Here is a 26,312-nt window from a genome sequence, read left to right on the forward strand (position 1 = left end):
ACATACTTACTAACATACTATTAGCATACTAACTAGTAACATACTGTTAACATACTAACTATTAACATACTAACTAGTAACATACTGTTAACATACTAACTATTAACATACTAACTAGTAACATACTGTTAACATACTATTAACATACTTACTAGTAACATACTGTTAACATACTAACTATTAACATACTTACTAGTAACATACTATTAACACACTTAATATTAACATACTAACTAGTAACATACTTACCAACATACTTACTAACATACTAACTATTCACATACTTACTGGTAACATACTTACTAACATACTCTAATGTACTGTTGTGTTTCAGACGGGAGAGTGACCACGACAGGGTGGTCCGGTCCATATACGAGGAGATGGAGAGTCAGAACAGAGAGGAGAGAGAGAAACGACTCGCTCAGGTAGCTATCTGGTCTGAAAATAAAGTATGAAATGTATGCACTCTCTACTTACTGTAAGTGTAAGTAGTCTGCTGGGCTGTAGACGGGGTGGTTGTTTAGCAACAAAACCGACACGTGCGCAACTATGGGGGAAAAACAGACGGGGTTGGCTTAGACTGTTGACAACATGGCCTGCTCGTCTCCCTACCTCTGAGGAAGCACAGTTCCCGCTCAGCCCAGTCAAAACTGTTCGCTGCTCTGGCACCCCTATGGTGGAACAAGCTCCCTCACGACGCCAGGACAGCGGAGTAAATCACCACCTTCCGGAGACACCTGAAACCCCACCTCTTTAAGGAATACCTGGGATAGGATAAAGTAATCCTTCTAACCCCCCCCCCCCTAAAAGATTTAGATGCACTATTGTAAAGTGGTTGTTCCACTGGATATCAAAAGGTGAATGCACCAATTTGTAAGTCGCTCTGGATAAGAGCGTCTGCTAAATGACTTAAATGTAAATGTAATGTAAACTATAACATATGTATATTCTACAATTATATATCATACAATAGGTTACTATAGGTTGAAAACATAAATACATTTTGCGTAATGAGCACTGGTTGTCTCTCAATTACTTCTTTATAGTTGTTGTTTAGCTAGCTAGCGAATTTTAGCCATATTAGCCAACCTGGTCTCAGAGCATTTCGTATTATTCTGTACGTAAATCCGAGACACTCCCTTTAGTATGATGTGTATGTTTTGTTTCGTGTGGTATTTATTCCTTTGTGGGTGTCCATCAGCCAATTCGTACAATATGTTACGCATACACATTTTTGGTGGCTAGGTGCCTGTTAGCTAGGTGGCTAATGGTAGCTAGCTGGCTAATGTTAGGCTAGGGATTAGGGTTAAGGTTAGGAGTTATGTTAAAGGGTTAGGGGAAGGGTTGGCTAAAATAGTTAACCCTAAACTTATCTAACCTGCTAAGTAGTTGCAAAGTAGCTTAAAAGTAGTAAGTAGTTGCTAATTTGCTAAAATTGTCTGCGATGAGATTCGAACACGCAACCTTTGGGTTGCTAGACGTTCACGAGTGGCACAGCGGTCTAACACACTGCATGTCAGTGCTAGAGTTGTCACTACAGACCCTGGTTCGATTCCAGGCTGTATCACAACCGGAGTCCCACAATTGGCCCAGAGCCGTCCAGGTTTGGTCGGGGTAGGCCGTCATTGTAAATAAGAATTTGTTCTTAACTGACTTGCCTAGTGAAATAAACTAAAAATATGCCCACCTGTCCACCCCAAACAGCCACCCTCCTATCGTTTTTTGCCTTAAGTATCCTTCTGTCTTATGTAAACATACCAAACGTAACTAATTTACATTTACATTACATTTAAGTCATTTAGCAGACGCTCTTATCCAGAGCGACTTACAAATTGGTGCATTCACCTATAATATCCAGTAGAACAAACACTTTACAATAGTGCATCTATATCTTTTAAAGGGGGGGGGGTTAGAAGGATTACTTTATCCTATCCCAGGTATTCCTTAAAGAGGTGGGGTTTCAGGTGTCTCCGGAAGGTGGTGATTGACTCCGCTGTCCTGGCATCGTGAGGGAGCTTGTTCCACCATTGGGGTGCCAGAGCGGCGAACAGTTTTGACTGGGCTGAGCGGGAACTGTGCTTCCTCAGAGGTAGGGAGGCGAGCAGGCCAGAGGTGGATGAACGCAGTGCCCTTGTTTGGGTGTAGGGCCTGATCAGAGCCTGAAGGTACGGAGGTGCCGTTCCCCTCACAGCTCCGTAGGCAAGCACCATGGTCTTGTAGCGGATGCGAGCTTCAACTGGAAGCCAGTGGAGAGAGCGGAGGAGCGGGGTGACGTGAGAGAACTTGGGAAGGTTGAACACCAGACGGGCTGCGGTGTTAATCATACTAATGAGTGTCAAGCATTTACGTTTACTATGTTACGTCTAGTCTGAGACCAGGCTGTATTAGCATGGCTATGACATCAGTCAAAAACACCTCAAAACAAGACAAGCTATCAATAAATAGCAAGACACAACGAGCTGAAGCGAGACACCTATGATTCCCAACAAGGCGGTTTCTTGTCATTGTTGCTAGCTATCTGACCGTTCAGAATCATTACACCTCACACCTTCCGGCCGTATCGATGTGCGCCCTTCGTTTTGGTGAGATGTCAGCCAAACCGTCTGTTACAAGTCGCATTAAACCTGTTATTACCTCAAGCTCTTTCTGCAAGACCAACAATCCATACTGTCCTCTTTTCCATAACCAGTCCTGTGCCCATACTTCTTTCTTGCTTTTGTCTCAGCTTTTTCTGAGCATCACTGACGTAGTGAAAAAGAATATATAAAAGCCATCATTTTTCTACGAAAGTTGGTATCAAATTGTAGAATATACATATCCCACAATGCATCATCCAAATGTAATGATTGCCTATACCTACGCATAGTGGCTCAAATCATTTGTTGTATTTAAAAAAAAAAAAATATCCTAAAACAGCATCTTCTTCGGTTGCCATGACGATTTTCTTGCTACACATGTGCAAACCTGCTCAGCAAATATAGCCCAATTCTGGCCCCATTTCTCCAATCGTACTGCCACCGAGGTGCCGCAATGTGTAGGTACTTTACGACATTTTACATTTTAGTCATTTTAGCAGACGCTCTTATCCAGAGCGACTTACAGTAGTGAATGCATACATTTCATACAATTTCATTTCTTCTTCTTTTTTTTTTGTGCTGGCCCCCCGTGGGAATCGAACCCACAACCCTGGCGTTGCAAACACCATGCTCTACCAACTGAGCTACAGGGAAGGCTACGACTACTAGTTCACTACGATTTGGCTTAACTGAAACGTTAAATGTGAGAGGTTCTCCAATGGGTACAGCCCGTAGACACAGAAAAAAATATTGTGATGTATTTCAGCCCTAACTAATGGCTAATGATGATGATGATAATGATGACTGTACTTCATGTTAAAGGACAGTATCAGACAGTGGGACAGAAGACAGAAGATTGCTGAGGAGCTGAAGACGAGGGAGCAGGAACTGGAGATCACCCTGGCCAAGCAGAGAGAGGTAGAGACATCATAGACTTAGATAGATGACTCTTTGTGTCTGTCCCATTATGACGTCTGTGAGAGCACTGAGCATCGAGGTCATCTCCATTTTGAAGTAGTCCATTTTCTTCTTCTACATCTGAGTTGGTTAACAAACTGAAAGGGTGCTTACTGTCACCTGGAGTACAAAGGGAGATTTTAACCCGGGGCTAAGCGAGTGTTCACACTTTATAAAGTGGACTAGCAGCAGTCTTAGCCCAGGTCTAGCTGGCCCCCGCTCCGGAGCAAGGTTAGTACCCGACTTTTCAGAGTTAGCACCAGAAACACGGTGCCAGAATAGCCAGTGTATAACAGGGTCAAGAACAATGCCTAGAATGCTCACTGTCCAATCACAAAAGCTGCACTGTCACTTCATTGACATATGCTGTTGATGTCTGTAATAACTTATTTTGAAAAGTCAATTCATACTATTTCATCCTTCCAGCTGAGGACAAATAACAAAAATAATTTAATCCCTGCAAAAACATTGGTCGCTATGCCTAACAATAATGGTTGCTATGCAGGCTGGCTAACTTCTTCTCCTGAATGTGTATTTTACCAGTAACCCGGCGGTCTCATGAGTATTCTGAAGTACCTCCTGTGGATAGGCCAAATACCCCCAGGGGACCTAGTACGCCTTGGTTTGGCACCACTGCTTTAAGTGATCTGCTCTCTTCTGTTACTGTCTCTTAGTCTTCTAATTTGGGCTCTCTCTCTCTCAGCTTGTAAAAAGTGTAAAAGTATACAATTGTTTTAATAGTAATTTCACTGCTTTTTCACCTCTCCTGCAAATTCTTTGAAAAAACATGTTTTACTTTTTCCACTGTCTGTATTTCACTATCACCTGTTCTTCTGTTGCTGTCTCTGTGTCTTGTCTGGTGTCTCTCTCCATCATATCCTGTTCTTCTGTTGCTGTCTCTGTCTTGTCTGGTATCTCTCTCCATCATATCCTGTTCTGTTGCTGTCTCTGTCTCTCTGATTTGTCTGGTCTCTCTCTCCATCATATCCTGTTCTTCTGTTGCTGTCTCTGTCTTGTCTGGTATCTCTCTCCATCATATCCTGTTCTTCTGTTGCTGTCTCTGTCTTGTCTGGTATCTCTCTCCATCATATCCTGTTCTGTTGCTGTCTCTGTCTCTCTGATTTGTCTGGTCTCTCTCTCCATCATATCCTGTTCTTCTGTTGCTGTCTCTTGTCTTGTCTGGTATCTCTCTCCATCATATCCTGTTCTTCTGTTCCTGTCTCTGTGTCTTGTCTGTTGTCTCTCTCTCTCCATCATATCCTGTTGTTCTGTTGCTGTCTCTGTGTCTTGTCTGGTCTCTCTCTCCATCATATCCTGTTCTTCTGTTGCTGTGTCTGTGTCTTATCTAGTGTGTTTCTAGTATTGCAATCGAGAAAGGGTCAAGAGGATACTGGGTTAGCTTAACTTGTTTTGGGCCTGTGTCTGGGTCACTTAAATCTTCCTCTTTCTTACCAGTTAACCCCTGACTTTTGCTGTTCTAAATACTCCACTGGCCTGCTGTTCTTGTCTGTCCTCCTAAATGATGCATATAAACCCTGGATTTCTGATGCTCTGTATTGGCCAGTGAGGGGCTTTGAAGCCAGAGGTCGGCCATATTGGGCCTCTCCAGAAGGACCAGTCCTCGATAGGAATGAATGGAGTTTCGAGGCCAAAATGAACTGTATTTAAGTGGGGACAGTAACATTACAACTCCAATGAAAAATTACACTTTAAGGATTTTTTGTCATTGTTTAGCTCACATAATATAATTTAAAAGTATGCAATAGAATAAATGTGGCAAAAACAAATGTAGACATTAATACATGCATTTCTGCTAAGTGTGTTTAAAAAAAAAAGTTTTTTAATTACGCTATTGGTTAGAGCCTGTAAGTAAGCATTTCTGTTGTATTCGGCGCACGTGACACATAAACTTTGATTTGATTTAAGTATGTGTGTGTGACCAATACAATTTGATTTGATCTAGTGTGTGTGTATATAATTAAATCATTGGCCCTTCTCCTCTGCTAAATCTGCAATGTAGCAAGGTAGAGGTTACTGTTGACTGACACGACCAGGGCAACTCAACTGTAAAGCAAAATTCAAGTCTGCGTTAACAGAGCGACACAACTCCAAACATGACAGATGAGACGCTACATAGCACCTAGGCTATATGAATATAAAAAGACATGAGCCAGAAAATGACCTGTAGAATGGAGTATGTTATAAGACCTCTATGATTTAGTTTTATGTCGTAATTTCTACCAGCTAATGTGAGATTTTTAGATTTCATAACATTTGAAAACCCATAACTTAATGCCTATGTATTTTTCGACCTTCGCCGTTCCCGAGTCCGCACTGGGACAAGACTGTAACTACCAATCGGATACCACGAAATTGGGGGTAAAAAGTACGAAAATAAATAATTTAGCCAAATTATTAACGCCCCCTTTTTAAAATAATACAAAACATATATGGAAATAACAGACATGGTCCAAGCATGTTTACCTTTTAGAATATAACCGATTTGTAAGACCTCTATGATTAATTTTGTCAGTCTGTTCCACCGCTTCAACATCGGCCATTTTAAACAGGGTTAAATATCTAGTCATAATAAAGTTCAGCTATTTCCTACAGGCCCTAGTTTTGTCTCACCTGGACTACTGTTCAGTCGTGTGGTCAGGTGCTACAAAGAGGGAGTTAGGAAAATTACAATTGGCTCAGAACAGGACAGCATGGTTGGCTCAGAACAGGACAGCACGGCTGGCTCAGAACAGGACAGCACGGCTGGCTCAGAACAGGGCAGCACGGCTGGCTCAGAACAGGGCAGCACGGCTGGCTCAGAACAGGACAGCATGGTTGGCTCAGAACAGGACAGCACGGTTGGCTCAGAACAGGACAGCACGGTTGGCTCAGAACAGGACAGCACGGTTGGCTCAGAACAGGACAGCACGGTTGGCTCAGAACAGGACAGCACGGCTGGCTCAGAACAGGACAGCACGGCTGGCTCAGAACAGGACAGCACGGCTGGCTCAGAACAGGACAGCACGGCTGGCTCAGAACAGGACAGCACGGCTGGCTCAGAACAGGACAGCACGGCTGGCTCAGAACAGGACAGCAGGGCTGGTCCTTGGATGTACACAGAGGGCTAATATTAATAATATGCATGTCAATCTCTCCTGGCTCAACGTGGAGGAGAGATTGACTTCATCACTACTTGTATTTATGAGAGGTATTGACATGTTTAACGCACCAAGCTGTCTGTCTGAACTACTGGCACACAGCTCGGACACCCATGCATACCCCGCAAGACATGCCACCAGAGGTCTCTTCACAGTCCCCCAAGTCCAGAACAGACTATGGGAGGCGCACAGTACCTCATTGAGCCATGACTACATGGAACTCTATTCCACATCAGGTAACTGATGCAAACAGCAGAATCAGATTAAAAAAACTGATAAAAATACACCTTATGGAACAGCGGGGATTGTGAAGCAACACAGGCACACGCACACGCACGCACGCACACACACACGCACACGCACACACACACACACGATAACATAAGCACTATACACACACACGAATGTTGTACTGTAGATATGTGGTAGTGGTGGAGTAGGGGCCTGAGGGCACTGTACATTGTAATGTTTTTAAAAATTGTATAACAGTCTCAATTTTGCTGGACCCTAGGAAAAGTAGCCGCTGCCTTGGCAGGAACTAATGGGGATCCATAATAAACAAAATAGAAATGTCACTGTCAGAAAAGATTTGCTTCAGAAAAACGTTCTCTCATCAAATCAAATGTATTTATAAAGCCCTTCTTACATCCGCTGATGTCACAAAGTGCTTATACAGAAACCCAGCCTAAAACCACAAACAGCAAGCAATGCAGGTGTAGAAGCACGGTGGCTAGGAAAAAATTCCCTAGAAACTCCCGAGAAAACCCAGAACCTCGGTCTCAGCTAGCTAGCCGGCCAGTAGCTACCGAAGTAGCTAGCCAGCTAAGTTAGCTACAGAAACTAAACCCATAAAATACTGAAAATAAACACTTTTCTAATATCATATTAACTAAATAATCAAATATAATATTAAAATTAATCTTACAAATAGCAGTGTTGGGCGATCTGGAAAGCCATAGTCAGTCAATAAATAATATAATAATAGTCGTAGGAAAGGTTTTCATCTTTAGCTCACAATCTGGATAATATAGAATTATTTGTAAAATATCACAGCACAATTGAAAAATATTTGTCAAATGGAAACCAAACAAGGGCGGTCTATGGTGATAGGTGGGATGGGCTGAGGGTTGGGATTAAAGAGTTTGTTTGGTAATGTATTGTTGTTATATATACAGTTGAAGTCGGAAGTTGACATACACCTGAGCCAAATACATTTAAACTCAGTTTTTCACAAATCCTGACATTTTAATCAGAGTAAAAATACCCAGTTTTAGGTCAGTTAGGATCAACACTTTATTTTAAGAATGTGAAATGTCAGAATAATAGTAGAGAGAATGATTTATTCCAGCTTTTATTTCTTTCATCACATTCCCAGTGGGTCAGAAGTTTACATACACTCAATTAGTATTTGGTAGCATTGCCTTTAAATTGTTTAACTTGGGTCAAACGTTTCGGGTAGCCTTCCACAAGCTTCCCACAATAAGTTGGGTGAATTTTGGTCCATTCCTCCTGACAGAGCTGGTGTAACTGAGTCGGGTTTGTAGGCCTCCTTGCTCACACATGCTTTTTCAGTTCGGCCCACAAATTTTCTATAGGATTGAGGTCAGGGCTTTGTGATGGCCACTCCAATACCTTGACTTTGTTGTCCTTAAGCCATTTTGCCACAACTTTGGAAGTATGCTTGGGGTCATTGTCCATTTGGAAGACCCATTTGCGACCAAGCTTTAACTTCCTGACTGATGTCTTGAGATGTTGCTTCAATATATTGACATAATTTTTCTTTCTCATGATGCCATCTATTTTGTGACGTGTACCAGTCCTTCCTGCAGCAAAGCACACCCACAACATGATGCTGCCATCCCCGTGCTTCACGGTTGGATGGTGTTCTTCGGCTTGCAAGCCTCCCCATTTTTCCTCCAAACATAACGATGGTCATTATGGCCAAACAGTTCTATTTTTGTTTCATCAGACCAGAGGACATTTCTCCAAAAAGTACGATCTTTGTCCCCATGTGCAGTTGCGAACCGTAGTCTGGCTTTTTTATTGGGGTTTTGGAGCAGCGGCTTCTTCCTTGCTGAGCGGCCTTTCAGGTTATGTTGATATAGGACTTGTTTTACTGTGGATATAGATACGTTTGTACCTGTTTCCTCCAGCATCTTCACAAGATCCTTTGCTGTTGTTCTGGGATTGATTTGCACTTTTCGCACCAAAGTACGTTCATCTCTAGGAGACAGAATGCGTTTCCTTCCTGAGCGGTATGATGGCTGTGTGGTCCCATGGTGTTTATACTTGCGTACTATTGTTTGTACAGATGAACGTGGTACCTTCAGGCGTTTAGAAATTGCTCCCAAAGATGAACCAGACTTGTGGAGGTCTACAATTTTTTTTCTGAGGTCTTGGCTGATTTGATTTTCCCATGATGTCAAGCGAAGAGGCACTGAGTTTGAAGGTAGGCCTTGAAATACATCCACAGGTACACCTCCAATTGACTCAAATGATGTCAATTATGATGTCAAATGATGTCAATTAGCCTATCAGAAACTTCTAATGCCATGACATCATTTTCTGAAATTTTCCAAGCTGTTTAAAGGCACACTAAGTTGACTGTATGTAAACTTCTGATCCACTGGAATTGGGATACAGTGAAATAATCTGTCTGTCAACAATTGTTGTAAAAATGACTTGTCCCCCCCAGCTGGAGTCTCGTATCCAGGCGCTGGGCTGTGAGCAGACAGACATCAGGGTCCAGAATCAGAAGCTCCACAGCCTGAACATACAGCTCCAGGAGCAGCTAGAGACCAGCAGAGAAGAGCTACAGAAAGCCCTGAAACAATTAAAGTTCCTACAGTCTAACACTGCCCAGGAGGAGAGGAGCAGAGAGAGGTAGGGGGAGGGGAGAGGGAGCAGGGAGGGAGAGGTGGAGCAGGGAGAGAGGGATCAGAGAGGGTAGGGGGAGGGAGGGAGCAGAGAGAGGTATGGAGGGAGGGAGCAGAGAGAGGGAGCAGGGAGGGAGGGAGAAGAGGGAGAAGAGGGAGAGGGAGCAGGGAGGGAGGGAGCTGAGATGGGAGGGAGGGGGAGGGAGAAGTAGAGAGTGGGGAAGAGGGATAACAGACGGATTAGATAGGGAGGGAGAGGGGATGGCTAACTCCTACATGCTTTGCCATATTCTCTGAAAAATGTTATATTTGTGTTGTTGACACAGTACTCTTGAAAATATATTTTTTGTATGTGTATGTGATCGTTGTGGGAATTGAACACACACCCTTTGCATTGAGATTGTCATAGGACACCTGTGTGTCTCTCTAGGACTGTGCTCAAGGTCTCCAAGAACATGCAGAAAGAAAAAGACAGTCTGCAGAGGCAGTTGGAGTTACTGAGGTCTGTCTGCCTGCCTATCGTCTGTCTGTCTGCCTCCGCCTGTGTCTGTCTGTCTGTTTGCCCGTCTGCCTGCCTGTGGTCTGCCTGCCTGTCTGCCTGCCTGTCACCAGTTTGTTTATTGGAGAGCAAATCACATTCGTTGTTGTTTATGAAGTGCTTACCGTACGCGTTACTATATGTTTGAAGTAATTTATTTCTGATTTGTTTATCCTCTCAGGGATATGAACAAACGTCTGAGAGATGAGAAAGACACACATCAGTCCCAGAAGAGGGTCAGTGTTAGTCACCGACGCGCTCTCCTCGTCTCCCCTCTTCTCCACCAGTCTGTTCCTCCATCACCACTCCCCCACACACACTGTCACTATACGGGGCTCCACCCCCTGGATACGCCCCTACTACCACTACTGAACCATGCTAGTTCTCCCTGGACACGCCCCTACTACCCCTACTGAACCATGCTAGTTCCCCCTGGACACACCCCTACTGCCCCTACTACCCCTACTTACCCTACTGCCCCTACTACCCCTACTGCCCCTACTGCCCCTACTACCCCTACTGAACCATGCTAGTTCCCCCTGGACACGCCCCTACTGCCCCTACTGCCCCTACTACCCCTACTACCCCTACTGCCCCTACTACCCCTACTGAACCATGCTAGTTCCCCCCTGGACACGCCCCTACTGCCCCTACTACCCCTACTACCCCTACTACCCCTACTGAACCATGCTAGTTCTCCCTGGACACGCCCCTACTGCCCCTACTACCCCTACTGAACCATGCTAGTTCTCCCTGGACACGCCCCTACTACCCCTACTGAACCATGCTAGTTCCCCCTGGACACGCCCCTACTACCCCTACTGCCCCTACTGACCCTACTGCCCCTACTGCCCCTACTGCCCCTACTGCCCCTACTGCCCCTACTGCCCCTACTACCCCTACTGAACCATGCTAGTTCCCCCTGGACACGCCCCTACTACCCCTACTACCCCTACTGCCCCTACTACCCCTACTGAACCATGCTAGTTCCCCCTGGACACGCCCCTACTACCCCTACTGCCCCTACTACCCCTACTGCCCCTACTACCCCTACTGCCCCTACTACCCCTACTGAACCATGCTAGTTCCCCCTGGACACGCCCCTACTACCCCTACTACCCCTACTGCCCCTACTACCCCTACTGAACCATGCTAGTTCCCCCTGGACACGCCCCTACTACCCCTACTACCCCTACTGAACCATGCTAGTTCTCCCTGGACACGCCCCTACTACCCCTACTGAACCATGCTAGTTCCCCCTGGACACGCCCTACTACCCCTACTACCCCTACTACCCCTACTACCCCTACTGAACCATGCTAGTTCTCCCTGGACACGCCCCTACTAACCCTACTACCCCTACTAACCCTACTACCCCTACTACCCATACCTATGGTTTATAGAAGCCATCTCTAGTACTGGGTAATATTTGTAACTGATGATATTTCAGAGTCATTGTTTTTTGGGGTATGTTTTGAGAGAGTCTGTGAGCAAAACAAGGTCTGGATATCTTCCCTGGTCAGATTATGTTACATTGTAAGGGAAAAACTTCTGGGCCTAATCATACTGTAATGAATGTTAATGTTGTGTGGTGAAGGAACAGAACAATTGCGCTGGTACTTTAAGTCTGCTGTTTCAACGCAAAGGGAATCGCTGTTTTCTGAAGTAAACGGCATTCTATTGAAAAAAAAAAGAAATTTGAGTTTTGAGTGTTTTTGAACAATGTTATTTTGAAGGTGAGAAATATTCATCCCATATAATACTGTATCATTAATGGTCTGTAGATTCCAAGGTAGCACTTTCATCTTTCTCGATCAGATGTTTTTGTTGTTTCTAATTTTAATAAAAGGAACAAAGTATTGAAAACGCAGGAAGTTTTTTTAGCAATCCAGCGTGTACAGTACAAAGTACAATATTGTAGAATAAACAACTACACTGGGGAGGGGGGACATTTTCCTAGTGCAAAAAAGAAATGACCCTAAACCTCATTGTAATCTAGCAGTATGATTTCATTTGAAACATGCGATAATGACCAGACGATTATTTAACTAGAGTTTAGTAAGCTGAGTTTGACGGTAGTTGTTGCACTTTTACACAATGCTTTTAAGCAAATTAAAAATGTACTTGCGAACTCCATAAAATGAAATATCTGTGTATTTACCTGTTATCTATTTTGTAAACATGTTCATGTGTTGATATTTTCACGTCTTATTGACCACATAAATGTTGTTAATCACCGTTTTGGTGCCGAAATAAACGTCCTATACTAAACAACACCTTTATCCATTTTGGTTTTTCATTCTGGTTTCTCTGCCGTCACGTAGCCTCCTAATGTCAGGAAGCCTCCGCGGAAGAAAGGCTCAGTGATAGGGAACTACATACTGCAAGACAAGCCAATCGAAAGGTTGGTTTGATCCATGATTCAGCCACTAAACCGTATGCTATGCAGGCTGCAGCGTTTGTCTATTTTAATAACGTTTTAAAATGGAAGTAACAGTTATAGTAACTAAAGTTAGAGAAGTTATAGTAACTAAATATATAAGTATAATTGACCTAAGGAAGTAACTAATGTTCTGTCCCGTTGATTTACTAAGACAGCTGAGCTCATTCAGCCAATCAGAGCTGGAGCTGGCTTCAGGTGGGATACCATCTAACTCATCCAAGAGAAGCCAGGCATTCAGAGAACACAGCTGTGATGATATTGGATGGACTGAAGCGATACAGGTACTGTGGACTCTTCAAGTGGAATCACCTTTCAGTGAGAGAGAGAGAGAGAGATATGCAAATATAAGTCAGAGGACATTTGCATTCTGTAAAATCATGATGGAAGGTCTGGGACATACTTACATTTTGACTGGGAATTTAGACAGACCAACTGAATAACGTCCCATACCCCCATCTGCTCCTTCCTCTACAGGCCAGACTGACCAGCACCAACCCTCAGAGGGTATTCAAAGTGGTGTTTTTGGGGAACTCGGGAGTGGGCAAAAGCTCCTTCATCCACCACTACTGCAATGGACACTTCCCCAACACACTGGGTACTACTGTGGGTAAGAGAGTTAGACCCAATAACACACTGCGTACTACTGTGGGTAAGAGAGTTAGACCCAATAACACACTGGATACTACTGTGGGTAAGAGAGTTAGACCTAATAACACACTGGGTACTACTGTGGGTAAGATAGTTAGACCCAATAACACACTGGATACAACTGTGGGTAAGAGAGTGGCCATGTCCAAAATCTGTCTTGCTTACTACATATTCTTTAGTAATGATGTATGCAGTAAGCAACACATATCAACATACTAGACTCACCAATACTGAGAATGTGTTGTTCCCGCCATTCCTTCATTTTGGTACAGCACGTCCCCCTCAGCCGATTATCAGCTGTTGTCAAAGACGATTCACTTCCTCAGTATCATGCAGCGAACTGTACTAGATGAAAAGCTGGAATGATTACGACATCCGGGAATTTAAAGCCTATAACATTTTAGAGGTAATGGACTACGTGGGGAAAAGGGAGGTATTGGACTACATGGGGAATAGGGAGGGAGTGGACTACATGGGGAATAGGGGAGGTGGTGGACTACATGGGGAATAGGGGAGGTAGTGGACTACATGGGGAATAGGGGAGGTGGTGGACTACATGGGGAATAGGGGAGGTAATGGACTACATGGGGAATAGGGGAGGTGGTGGACTACATGGGGAATAGGGGAGGTAATGGACTACATGGGGAATAGGGGAGGTAATGGACTACATGGGGAATAGGGGAGGGAGTGGACTACATGGGGAATAGGGGAGGTAATGGACTACATGGGGAATAGGGGAGGTAATGGACTACATGGGGAATAGGGGAGGGAGTGGACTACATGGGGAATAGGGGAGGTAATGGACTACATGGGGAATAGGGGAGGGAGTGGACTACATGGGGAATAGGGGAGGGAGTGGACTACATGGGGAATAGGGGAGGTAATGGACTACATGGGGAATAGGGGAGGTAATGGACTACATGGGGAATAGGGGAGGGAGTGGACTACATGGGGAATAGGGGAGGTAATGGACTACATGGGGAATAGGGGAGGGAGTGGACTACATGGGGAATAGGGGAGGGAGTGGACTACATAGGGAATAGGGAGGTGGTGGACTACATGGGGAATAGGGGAGGTAGTGGACTACATGGGGAATAGAGGAGGTAGTGGACTACATGGGAAATAGAGGAGGTAGTGGACTACATGGGGAATAGAGGAGGTAGTGGACTACATGGGGAGGTAGTGGACTACATGGGGAATATAGGAGGTAGTGGACTACATGGGGAGGTAGTGGACTACATGGGGAATATAGGAGGTAGTGGACTACATGGGGAGGTAGTGGACTACATGGGGAATATAGGAGGTAGTGGACTACATGGGGAATAGAGGAGGTAGTGGGCTACATGGGGAATAGGGAGGTGGTGGACTACATGGGGAATAGGGAGGTAGTGGACTACATGGGGAGGTATTGGACTACATGGGGAATAGGGGAAGTAGTAGACTACATGGAGAATAGGGGAGGTAGTGGACTACATGGGGAATAGAGGAGGTAGTGGACTACATGGGGAGGTAGTGGACTACATGGGGAATAGAGGAGGTAGTGGCATACATGGGGAATAGAGGAGGTAGTGGGCTACATGGGGAATAGAGGAGGTAGTGGACTATATGGGGAATAGAGGAGGTAGTGGACTGCATGGGGAGATAGTGGACTACATGGGGTGGTAGTGGACTACATGGGGAATAGGGGAGGGAGTGGACTACATGGGGAATAGAGGAGGTAGTGGACTACATGGGGAATAGGGGAGGTAGTGGACTACATGGGGAATATGGGAGGTAGTGGACTACATGGGGAGGTAGTGGACTACATGGGGAATAGGGATTGTCATTTCAGACACAACCTTTTTGTTTATTCTTCAGCAATGAGGCAGAACATTGTGTTGAAGTGTCACCTTAGTGTATTTATTTAATGGATTGTGGAGATGATTATGTAGTGGTCTGTGTGTATAATGGTCTGTGTGTATAATGGTCTGTGTGTATAATGGTCTGTGTATATAATGGTCTGAGTATATATAATGGTCTGTGTGTATAAAGGTCTGTGTGTATAAAGGTCTGTGTGTATAATGGTCTGTGTGTGTGTATAATGGTCTGTGTGTGTATATAATGGTCTGTGTATATATAATGGTCTGTGTGTATAATGGTCTGTATATAATGGTCTGTGTGTGTATAATGGTCTGAGTGTGTATAATGGCCTGTGTGTGTATAATGGTCTGTGTGTATAATGGTCTGTGTGTATAAAGGTCTGTGTGTATAATGGTCTGTGTTTATAATGGTCTGTGTGTTAACTGCAGGTGTAGACTTCCAGATGCGTGCTGTGACACTGGGCTCCACCACCATCGCTCTTCAGCTCTGGGATACTGCAGGACAGGAGAGGTTAGTGTGTGTGTGTGTGTGTGTGTGTGTGTGTGTGTGTGTGTGTGTGTGTGTGTGTGTCAGTCAGTGGAAGGGGAGGACCATCCTCCTCAGTGAATTACAGAAAAATAAATTTGGTGAAACAAAAAGTTATCCTTTTTAGATACAACTATAGTAAATATATTCACATCTCCAAATAATTGATTAAAACATACTGGTTTGCAATGAAGGTCTACAGTAGCCTCAACAGCACCATGGTGTAGCCGGAGGACAACTAGCTTCCGTCTTCCTCTGGGTACATTGACTTCAATACAAAACCTAGGAGGCTCACCCCCTTCCATAGACTTACACAGTAATTATGACAACTTCCGGAGGACGTCCTCCAGCCTATCAGAACTCTTGCAGCATGAACTGACATGTTATTCACCCAATCAAAGGATCAGAGAATGATTCTAGTACTGAAAGCATAAGCTACAGCTAGCTAGAACTGCAGTGTATAAAATGTGGTGAGTAGTTGACTCAAAGAGAAAGACAATAGTTAAACGGCTTTGAACAAATTAATTTCTTCATAACTGAGAGAGCGAGAGCTAGCTATATTTTATTGCGTATATCTTTTTCACTTTTACTTACTTAGCTAGCGAATGCAGCAAGCTAGTTTAGCCTACTCAAACACCTGACTCAAACAGAGAGGGATGCTATGTCGAGTCGCAATTCAACGGCTCAGACACGGGACGTATGTGGCAGGGTCTACAGGAAATCATGGACTACAAAAAGAAAAACAGCCACGTCACAGACACCGACGTCACGCTTCCAGACAAACTAAACACCTTCTTTCCCTGCTTTGAGAATAATACAGTGCAACCGTCGCTGCTTGCTAATAAAGACTGTGCCCCCCCCTCCTTCTCCGTGGCCGACGTGAGTAAGACATTTAAACGTGTTAACCCTCGCAAAGCTGCTGGCCCGGACGGCATCCCTAGCTGCATTCCTCAGAGCATGCGCAGACCAGCTGGCTGGTGTGTTTACGGACATATTCAATCACTCCATATCCCAGTCTGTTGTCCCCACATGCTTCAAGATGGCTACCATTGTTCCTGTTCCCAAGAAGGCAAAGATAACTGAAGATAACTGAACTAAATGACTACCGCCCCGTAGCACTCACTTCTGTCATCATGAAGTGCTTTGAGAGACTAGTCAAGGATCACATCACCGCCACCTTACCGGCCAGCCTAGACCCCCTTCAGTTTGCATACCGCCCCAACAGGTCCACAGATGACACAATCGCAATCACACTGCACACTGCCCTAACCCATCTGGACAAGAGGAATACCTATGTAAGAATGCTGTTCATTGACTACAGCTAATTTTTCAACAACATAGTACCCTCCAAGCTCATCATCATGCTGGAGGCCCTGGGTCTCAACCCCTCCCTGTGCAACTGGGACCTGGACTTTCTGACGGGCCACCCCCAGGTGGTGAAGGTAGGAAACAACATCTCCACTTCGTTGATCTTCAACACTGGGGCCCCACAAGGGTGTGTGCTCAGCCCTCTCCTGTACACCCTGTAGCTCAGTTGGTAGATCATGGTGTTTGCAACACCAGGGGTTGTGGGTTCGATTCCCACGGGGGGCCAGCACAGGAAAAGAATTCTATGAAATGTATGCATTCACTACTGTAAGTCGCTCTGGATAAGAGCGTCTGCTAAATGACTTAAATGTAAATGTAAAATGTTCACCTACAACTGCGTGGCCATGCATGCCTCCAACTCAATCATCATGTTTGCAGACGACACAACAGTGATGGGCCTGATCACCAACAACGGCGAGACGGCCTACAGGGAGGAGGTGAGGGCCCTCGGAGTGTGGTGTCAGAAAAATTACCTCTCACTCAACGTCAACAAAACAAAGGAGATGATTGTGGACTTCAGGAAACAGCAGAGGGAGCACCCCCCCATCCACATCGACGGGACAGTAGTTCCTCTGCGTACACATCACAGACAAACTGAAATGGTCCACCCACACAGACAGCGTGGTGAAGAAGGCGCAACAGCACCTCTTCAACCTCAGGAGGCTGAAGAAATTTGGCTTGTCACCAAAACCCTGACAAACTTTTACAGATGCACAATCGAGAGCATCCTGTCCGGCTGTATCACAGCCTGGTACGGCAACTGCATCGCCCTCAACCGCAAGGCTCTCCAGAGGGTAGTGAGGTCTGTACAACGCATTTACCCGGGTCAGACTACCTGCCCTCTAAGACACCTACACCACACGATGTCACAGGAAGGCCAAAAAGATCATCAAGGACAACAACCACCCGAGCCACTGCCTGTTCACCCCGCTATCATCCAGAAGGCGAGGTCAGTATAGGTGCATCAAAGCTGGGACCGAGAGACTGAAAAACAGCTTCTATCTCAAGGCCATCAGACTGTTAAACAGCCATCACTAACTCAGAGAGGCTGCTGCCTACATTGAGACCCAATCACTGACCACTTTAATAAATGTATCGCTAGTCACTTTAAATAATGCCACTTTAATAATGTTTACATATCTTACATTACTCATATCACATGTGTATATACCATATTTTATACTATCTACTGCACCTTGCCTATGTCGCTCGGCCATCACTCATCCATATACTTATATGTACATATTCTCATTCACTCCTTTACACTTGTGTGTATTAGGTAGCTGTTGGGGAATTGTTAGATTACTTGTTAGATATTACTGCATTGTCGGAACTAGAAGCACAAGCATTTCGCTACACTCGCATTAACATCTGCATGTGACAAATAAAAAATGATTTGATTTGTTAGCTAGCTGGCTATGACTATCCAACACTGGAACTCTTCCAAATGAAGGTAAGGTTTTGGTTTTACTAATTTATTGCCACCGGGGCCCGCCAGTGTAACTGCTAAACTGCTTACTGACTGTACTGCATGATTGTAGCGGGTTTACCAATGCGGTAGTTCTATTATCTATGGTGACAATGACGTTACTTTAGCTAATATGGTGGCGATGACGTAGGCTGTGTGTTAGCAGTTATGGTATGAAGGTTTGGCTTGGAAAGGGTTTTTACGCCTGCTGATGTGTTTGTGCACTGAAGTCCACAAGCGAGGGGGAAAAGGTGAGAGGAGGAGAGCGAGTAGATGCGAGAAGTAATTGTATAATGATTAAAGGGATCATGCTGTTTGTATGTGGCTGCTATAAAAGTGAACTTTGTTTGCGTGTGATCAGGGGTGTATTCATTCCGCCGATTCTGTTGAAGAACATTTCTCAAACGGAACGAAACGGGGATAAACATACCTGAATTTGTCCAATAGAAACTCTTGTTTGCAACTGTTGGACTATTGATTACACCCTAGATCAGCTAGATGCAGGCAAGAGTGTGCAAGGAGGTATTGAATGTGTCAATGTCTGTCACCTTGATTACTAATATGTCTCTCGGTCTGTGCACCTATGTTGTAAACTTTCATTTGTTGTCTAAGTTGTAGCAACCTCATGATGGGTACAGGAAAATTAGAGTATAATGTAGTAGACTAAACCTATCGGATGTTACATTGAACTGGGTTAGTGGAATATAAATGACAGTCATCCAATATGCTGTAATAGAAATAAGGCCATGCTCATGGAAAATACTAATCCTCCCTCATCTTAAACGGCACCAACCGCCACTGGTGTGTGTGTGTGTGTGTGTGTGTGTGTTGTGTGTGCGTAGTAATTTTGTCCTGTCTCTTTTCTTCATGTCCAAGGTTCCGCAGCATTACCCAGCAGTACTATCGCAAGGCTGATGGAATCCTCACCATGTATGACATCACTGACTCCGCCTCCTTCTCCGCGGTCAGAGAGTGGATGGACCTTGTGCAGGTGAGTGAATGGACAGGTGAAGGGGCGAATAAATTATTGAAGTATCTTGCATACAACCCCATGATGTGACAGGTTGTTGGGTAATATGAATTTGCATACAACCCCATCATGTGACATGTTGTTGGGCAATATGAATTTGCATACAACCCCATCATGTGACATGTTGTTGGCTAATATGAATTTGCATACAACCCCATCATGTGACATGTTGTTGGGCAATATGAATTTGCGTACAACCCCATCATGTGACATGTTGTTGGCTAATATGAATTTGCATACAACCCCATCATGTGACATGTTGTTGGGCAATATGAATTTGCGTACAACCCCATCATGTGACATGTTGTTGGGCAATATGAATTTGCATACAACCCCATCATGTGACATGTTGTTGGCTAATATGAATTTGCATACAACCCCATCATGTGACATGTTGTTGGCTAATATGAATTTGCATACAACCCCATCATGTGACATGTTGTTGGGCAATATGAATTTGCGTACAACCCCATCATGTGACATGTTGTTGGGCAATATGAATTTGCATACAACCCCATCATGTGACAGGTTGTTGGGCAATATCTACAAACTGTATGACATGTCCTTTTGGCATTTATGGCATTTATGCAGGTGAATGAATGCTTTACTATAGTGTAAGATATTTAAGTTGTTTTTCAGTTTGATATTTAATGAAGTCAGAGTAGAGTAAGCAATTACATAATATGTCTGATAGTAACCTATTAATTATATAATATGTCTATGATAGTAACCTGTTAATTACATAATATGTCTGATAGTAACCTGTTAATTATATAATATGTCTATGATAGTAACCTGTTAATTATATAATATGTCTCTGATAGTAACCTGTTAATTATATAATATGTCTATGATAGTAACCTGTTAATTACATAATATGTCTGATAGTAACCTGTTAATTATATAATATGTCTATGATAGTAACCTGTTAATTATATAATATGTCTATGATAGTAACCTGTTAATTACATAATATGTCTATGATAGTAACCTGTTAATTACATAATATGTCTATGATAGTAACCTGTTAATTATATAATATGTCTATGATAGTAACCTGTTAATTATATAATATGTCTATGATAGTAACCTGTTAATTACATAATATGTCTATGATTGTCACGTCCTGGCCAGTATAAAGGTTAATTAGTATTGTAGTTTGGTCAGGACGTGGCAGAGGGTATTTGTTTTATGTGGTTCGGGGTGGTGTTTTGGTAGAAGGGCGTTTGATTTATTATTTCCGGGTTTTTGGTTTATGGTCTATGTTTATGTGTTCTATGTGTAGTCTGGTTAATGTATTTCTATGTTAGGTTGATTGGGGTTTGGGACTCTCAATTGGAGGCAGGTGCTTCCTCGTTACCTCTGATTGAGAGTCCTATATATGGGTAATTGTTTGGTGTAGGTTTGGTGGGAGATTGTTTCTTGTTTAGCGTGAGTGAGCCTTTCAAGACTGTTCGTTGATCATAAGTTCGTTTTGTTTGTTTGTTTGTTGTTCTGGTGTTCACTTGATTATAGTTTAAATAAACGTCAAGATGAGCATACACAGTCCTGCTGCATATTGGTCCTCCTTTACCAGCGACAACTGTGACAAAATCTCCCACCACAAAAGGACCAAGCAGCAGAGGAAGGAGCAACAGGTGGACTGGAAGGAGCAGAGGGAATTTGAATTGGACAAACGGGAGAAATGGACATGGGAGCAAGTTATGGCCGGAGAGGGCCCATGGAAGAAATGGAGCAAAGACCGGGAATGCTACCGAGGAACACGACTGGTGATTAAACCCGAGAGGCAGCCCCAATAATTTTTTTTGGGGGGGCATATGGGTAGATTGGCGGGGCAAGTTTGGAGCCCCAGGCCAAATCCCCGGACTGTTTCTCGGAAGCCAGATAATGGACAGGTCTTATGCTTCGGGGTAATGGGTGTTATGGCGAGGCCAAGTGTGTTTAGGCCAGTACGCGCTATACCAGCGCCCCGCATTTACCAAGGGGTAGTGGGCATTCAGCCAGAAAGGGCGATGCCAGGTTTAAGCTCGAGACCGCCAGTAAGCCTCCAAGGTCCTATATATCCTGTTCCCGCTCCACGCACTAGCCTAGAGGTGCGTGTTCCCAGTCTGGCACGTCGAGTACCAGCACCACGCATCAGGTTTCAAGTGCGTCAGCCCAGTCCGACTCGTCCTGTTCCCGCTCCCCGCACTAGCCTGGAGGTGCGTGTTCCCAGTCTGGCACGTCGAGTACCAGCACCACGCATCAGGTTTCAAGTGCGTCAGGCCAGTCCGACTCGTCCTGTTCCCGCTCCCCGCACTAGCCTGGAGGTGCGTGTTCCCAGGCTGATAACCCCAGTACCAGCACCACGCACCAGGCATCCAGTGCGTCGGATCAGTCAGAAGTCGCCAGAGCTGCCCATCAGTCAGGAGTCGCCAGAGCTGCCCGTCAGTCAGGAGTCGCCAGAGCTGCCCTTCAGTCAGGAGTCGCCAGAGCGGCCCGTCAGTCAGGAGTCGCCAGAGCTGCCCGTCAGTCAGGAGTCGCCAGAGCCGCCCGTCAGTCAGGAGTCGCCAGAGCCGCCCGTCAGTCAGGAGTCGCCAGAGCCGCCCGTCAGTCAGGAGTCGCCAGAGCCGCCCGTCAGTCAGGAGTCGCCAGAGCCGCCCGTCAGTCAGGAGTCGCCAGAGCCGCCCGTCAGTCAGGAGTCGCCAGAGCCGCCCGTCAGTCAGGAGTCGCCAGAGCCGCCCGTCAGTCAGGAGTCGCCAGAGCCGCCCGTCAGTCAGGAGTCGCCAGAGCCGCCCGTCAGTCAGGAGTCGCCAGAGCCGCCCGTCAGTCAGGAGTCGCCAGAGCCGCCCGCCAGTCAGGAGTCGCCAAAGCCGCCCGCCAGTCAGGAGTCGCCAGAGCCGCCCGCCAGTCAGGAGTCGCCAGAGCCGCCCGCCAGTCAGGAGTCGCCAGAGCCGCCCGCCAGTCAGGAGTCGCCAGAGCCGCCCGCCAGTCAGGAGTCGCCAGAGCCGCCCGCCAGTCAGGAGTCGCCAGAGCCGCCCGTCAGTCAGGAGTCGCCAGAGCCGCCCGACTGCCCGGAGATGCCAGAGCGGCCCGACTGCCCGGAGATGCCAGAGCGGCCCGACTGCCCGGAGATGCCAGAGCGGCCCGACTGCCCGGAGATGCCAGAGCGGCCCGACTGCCAGGATCAGCCAGAGCGGCCCGACTGCCAGGATCAGCCAGAGCGGCCCGACTGCCAGGATCAGCCAGAGCGGCCCGACTGCCAGGATCAGCCAGAGCGGCCCGTCGGCCAGGATCAGCCAGAGTGGCCCATCTGCCCAGAGTCTGCTGATGACCAAAAATCAAGGGAGTCTAGCAGCAACCCTAAACTGAGTAAGCCTGACATTTCAGAACTTAAAGTAATTAACGGTTTAATTGATGAGTCTGCATACAGGGTGGAGAGGAGGAGGTCTGCCCATGATCCAGAGCAGGGGGAGTCTGCCTACGGTCCGAGGCTGATCGGGTCGGTCGGCACTCTGGAGGACAATAGGCCAGAGCCTGAACCACAACCTGCATAGGTGGGTTGGGGAGGGGGGGTGTAGCACAAGTGCCGTCGGTGACGGCAGCCCCCCTCCCTTCCCTCCCTTTAGTTTAGGGGGATTTTTGTTGTTGTTGTTGTTTGGGGTTTTTGTTATTCTTGAGGTGCTTCCGGGGTTAGCACCTTTAGGGGGGGTACTGTCACGTCCTGGCCAGTATAAAGGTTAATTAGTATTGTAGTTTGGTCAGGACGTGACAGAGGGTATTTGTTTTATGTGGTTCGGGGTGGTGTTTTGGTAGAAGGGCGTTTGATTTATTATTTCCGGGTTTTTGGTTTATGGTTTATGTGTTCTATGTGTAGTCTGGTTAATGTATTTCTATGTTAGGTTGATTGGGGTTTGGGACTCTCAATTGGAGGCAGGTGCTTCCTCGTTGCCTCTTATTGAGAGTCCTATATATGGGTAATTGTTTGGTGTAGGTTTGGTGGGAGATTGTTTCTTGTTAAGCGTGAGTGAGCCTTTCAAGACTGTTCGTTGATCATAAGTTCGTTTTGTTTGTTTGTTTGTTGTTCTGGTGTTCACTTGATTATAGTTTAAATAAATGTCAAGATGAGCATACACAGTCCTGCTGCATATTGGTCCTCCTTTACCAGCGACAACCTTGACAATGATAGTAACCTGTTAATTACATAATATGTCTATGATAGTAACCTGTTAATTATATAATATGTCTGATAGTAACCTGTTAATTATATAATATGTATATGATAGTAACCTGTTAATTATATAATATGTCTATGATAGTAACCTGTTAATTATATAATATGTCTGATAGTAACCTGCTCCTCTTCTGTACTAGGAAAGGATGTCTGAGGGGGCGGTCCTGATGTTGCTGGGAAACAAAACGGACTTATCAGAAGCTCAGAAGAGGGAGGTTACCACCAGAGAGGGACAGCGATTGGCTGAGGTAAGATTATATTCTGATGACTGTTGAGTCTTCAGGACTTCTAATGGCTGAGGTTGTTTTTACTACTTGGTACATCTAAACTCAGCAAAAAAAGAAACGTCCTTTTTTCAGGACCCTGTCTTTCAAAGATAATTTGTAAAAATCTAAATAACTTCACAGATCTTCATTGTAAAGGGTTTAAACACTGTTTCCAATTGCTGGTTCAATGAACCATACACAATTAATGAACATGCACCTGTGGAACGGTCATTTAAGACACTAACAGCTTACAGATGGTAGGCAATTAAGGTCACAGTTATGAAAACTTAGGACACTAAAGAGGCCTTTCTATTGACTCTGAAAAATACCAAAAGAAAGATGCCCAGGGTCCCTGCTCATCTGCGTGAATGTGCCTTAGGTATGCTGCAAGGAGGCATGAGGACTGCAGATGTGGCCAGGACAATAAATTGCAATGTCCGTACTGTGAGACGCCTAAGACAGCGCTACAGAGAGACAGGACGGACAGCTGATCATCCTCCCAGTGGCATACCATGTGTAACAACACCTGCACAGGATCAGTACATCCGAACATCATACCTGCGGGACAGGTACAGGATGGCAACAACAACTGCCCGAGTTACACCAGGAACGCACAATCCCTACATCAGTGCTCAGACTGTCCGCAATAGGCTGAGAGAGGCTGGACTTGTAGGCCTATTGTAAGCCAGGTCCTCACCAGACATCATCGGCAACAACGTTGCCTAGGGGCACAAACCCACCGTCACTGGATCAGACAGAACTGGCAAAAAGTGCTCTTCACTGACGAGTCGCGGTTTCGTCTCACAAGGGGTGATGGTCGGATTTGCGTTTATCCTCGAAGGAATGAGTGTTTCACCGAGGCCTGTACTCTGGAGCGGGATCGATTTGGAGGTGGAGGGTCCGTCATGGTCTGGGGCGGTGTGTCACAGCATCATCGGACTGAGCTTATTGTCATTGCTGGCAATCTCAACGCTGTGCGTTACACAAGGAAGACATCCTCCTCCCTCCTGTGGTACCCTTCCTACAGGCTCATCCTGACATGACCCTCCACCATGACAATGCCACCAGCCATACTGCTCATTCTGTGCATGATTTCCTGCAAGACAGGAATGTCAATGTTCTGCCATGGCCAGCGAAGAGCCCGGATCTCAATCCCATTGAGCACGTCTGGGACCTGTTGGATCGGAGGGTGAGGGCTAGGGCCATTCCCCCCAGAAATGTCCGGGAACTTGCAGGTGCCTTGGTGGAAGAGTGGGGTAACATCTCACAGCAAGAACTGTCAAATCTGGTGCAGTCCATGAGGAGGAGATGCACTGCAGTACTTAATGCAGCTGGTGGCCACACCAGATACTGACTGTTACTTTTGATTTTGACCCCCCCCTTTGTTCAGGGACATTATTCCATTTATGTTAGTCACATGTCTGTGGAACTTGTTCAGTTTATGTCTCAGTTGTTGAATCTTGTGATGTTCATACAAATATTTACACATGTTAAATTTGCTGAAAATAAATGCAATTGACAGTGACAGGACTTTTATTATTTAGATTGGTTTACTACTAGTTTACTACAATGTAACTACTATTGCACATCTATATTCAGTTTAGTTTACTATGTGTGCTACTATAACTACTATGTACTTCTATATTTTGTTTAGTTTACTGTGTACTACTATAACTACTGTGTACTTCTGTATTTAGTTTAGTTTACTGTGTACTACTATAACTACTGTGTACTACTATGTACTCTATGTTTAGTTTAGTGTACGGTGTACTTTGTTTAGTTTAGTGTACGGTGTACTTTATGTTTAGTTTAGTGTACGGTGTACTTTGTTTAGTTTAGTGTACGGTGCAACTACTATTTACTTCTATGTTTAGTAATGTCACATAGTTCAGTCTAAACATGTCTGTTGAAATGTCTAACAGTGTGTGTCCTGTAGTGTGGCGTGTGGTGATGTTGTGTCCTGTTGTGTTTTCTCTACAGCAGGACAATGCAGTGTTCTATGAGTGTAGTGCAAGGAGTGGATACAACATAGAGGAACTGATGACACAGCTGGCGTGGTATGTAGGACATCATTACAGCTGGCGTGGTATGTAGGACATCATTACAGCTGGCGTGGTATGTAGGACATCATTACAGCTGGAGTGGTATGTAGGACATCATTACAGCTGGCGTGGTATGTAGGACATCATTATAGCTGGAGTGGTATGTAGGACATCATTACAGCTGGCGTGGTATGTAGGACATCATTACAGCTGGTGTGGTATGTAGGATATCATTACAGCTGGAGTGGTATGTAGGACATCATTACAGCTGGAGTGGTATGTACTGTAGGACATCATTACAGCTGGAGTGGTATGTACTGTAGGACATCATTACAGCTGGTGTG

The 26,312-nt window shown here is 45.2% G+C and overlaps 1 protein-coding gene across 3 annotated transcripts in view; it reads left to right on the forward strand.

The window, feature by feature from the left end:
- cracr2b (calcium release activated channel regulator 2B) overlaps positions 1–26,312 on the forward strand; it is a 35,911-nt gene that overhangs the window by 7,751 nt on the left and 1,848 nt on the right. For all 3 annotated transcript variants that reach the window (XM_029751910.1, XM_029751909.1, XM_029751908.1), the window contains 12 exons: positions 335–425; positions 3,399–3,494; positions 9,387–9,574; positions 9,998–10,069; positions 10,287–10,341; positions 12,430–12,509; positions 12,700–12,829; positions 13,023–13,155; positions 15,485–15,566; positions 19,294–19,408; positions 23,801–23,908; positions 25,907–25,983. In XM_029751910.1, the coding sequence (XP_029607770.1) occupies positions 335–425; positions 3,399–3,494; positions 9,387–9,574; positions 9,998–10,069; positions 10,287–10,341; positions 12,430–12,509; positions 12,700–12,829; positions 13,023–13,155; positions 15,485–15,566; positions 19,294–19,408; positions 23,801–23,908; positions 25,907–25,983 (1,227 nt within the window). The remainder of the gene's footprint in view (positions 1–334; positions 426–3,398; positions 3,495–9,386; positions 9,575–9,997; positions 10,070–10,286; positions 10,342–12,429; positions 12,510–12,699; positions 12,830–13,022; positions 13,156–15,484; positions 15,567–19,293; positions 19,409–23,800; positions 23,909–25,906; positions 25,984–26,312) is intronic.

This window comes from Salmo trutta, chromosome 4, assembly GCF_901001165.1.
Source record: "Salmo trutta chromosome 4, fSalTru1.1, whole genome shotgun sequence".
In the NCBI taxonomy this organism is placed as follows: domain Eukaryota; kingdom Metazoa; phylum Chordata; class Actinopteri; order Salmoniformes; family Salmonidae; genus Salmo; species Salmo trutta.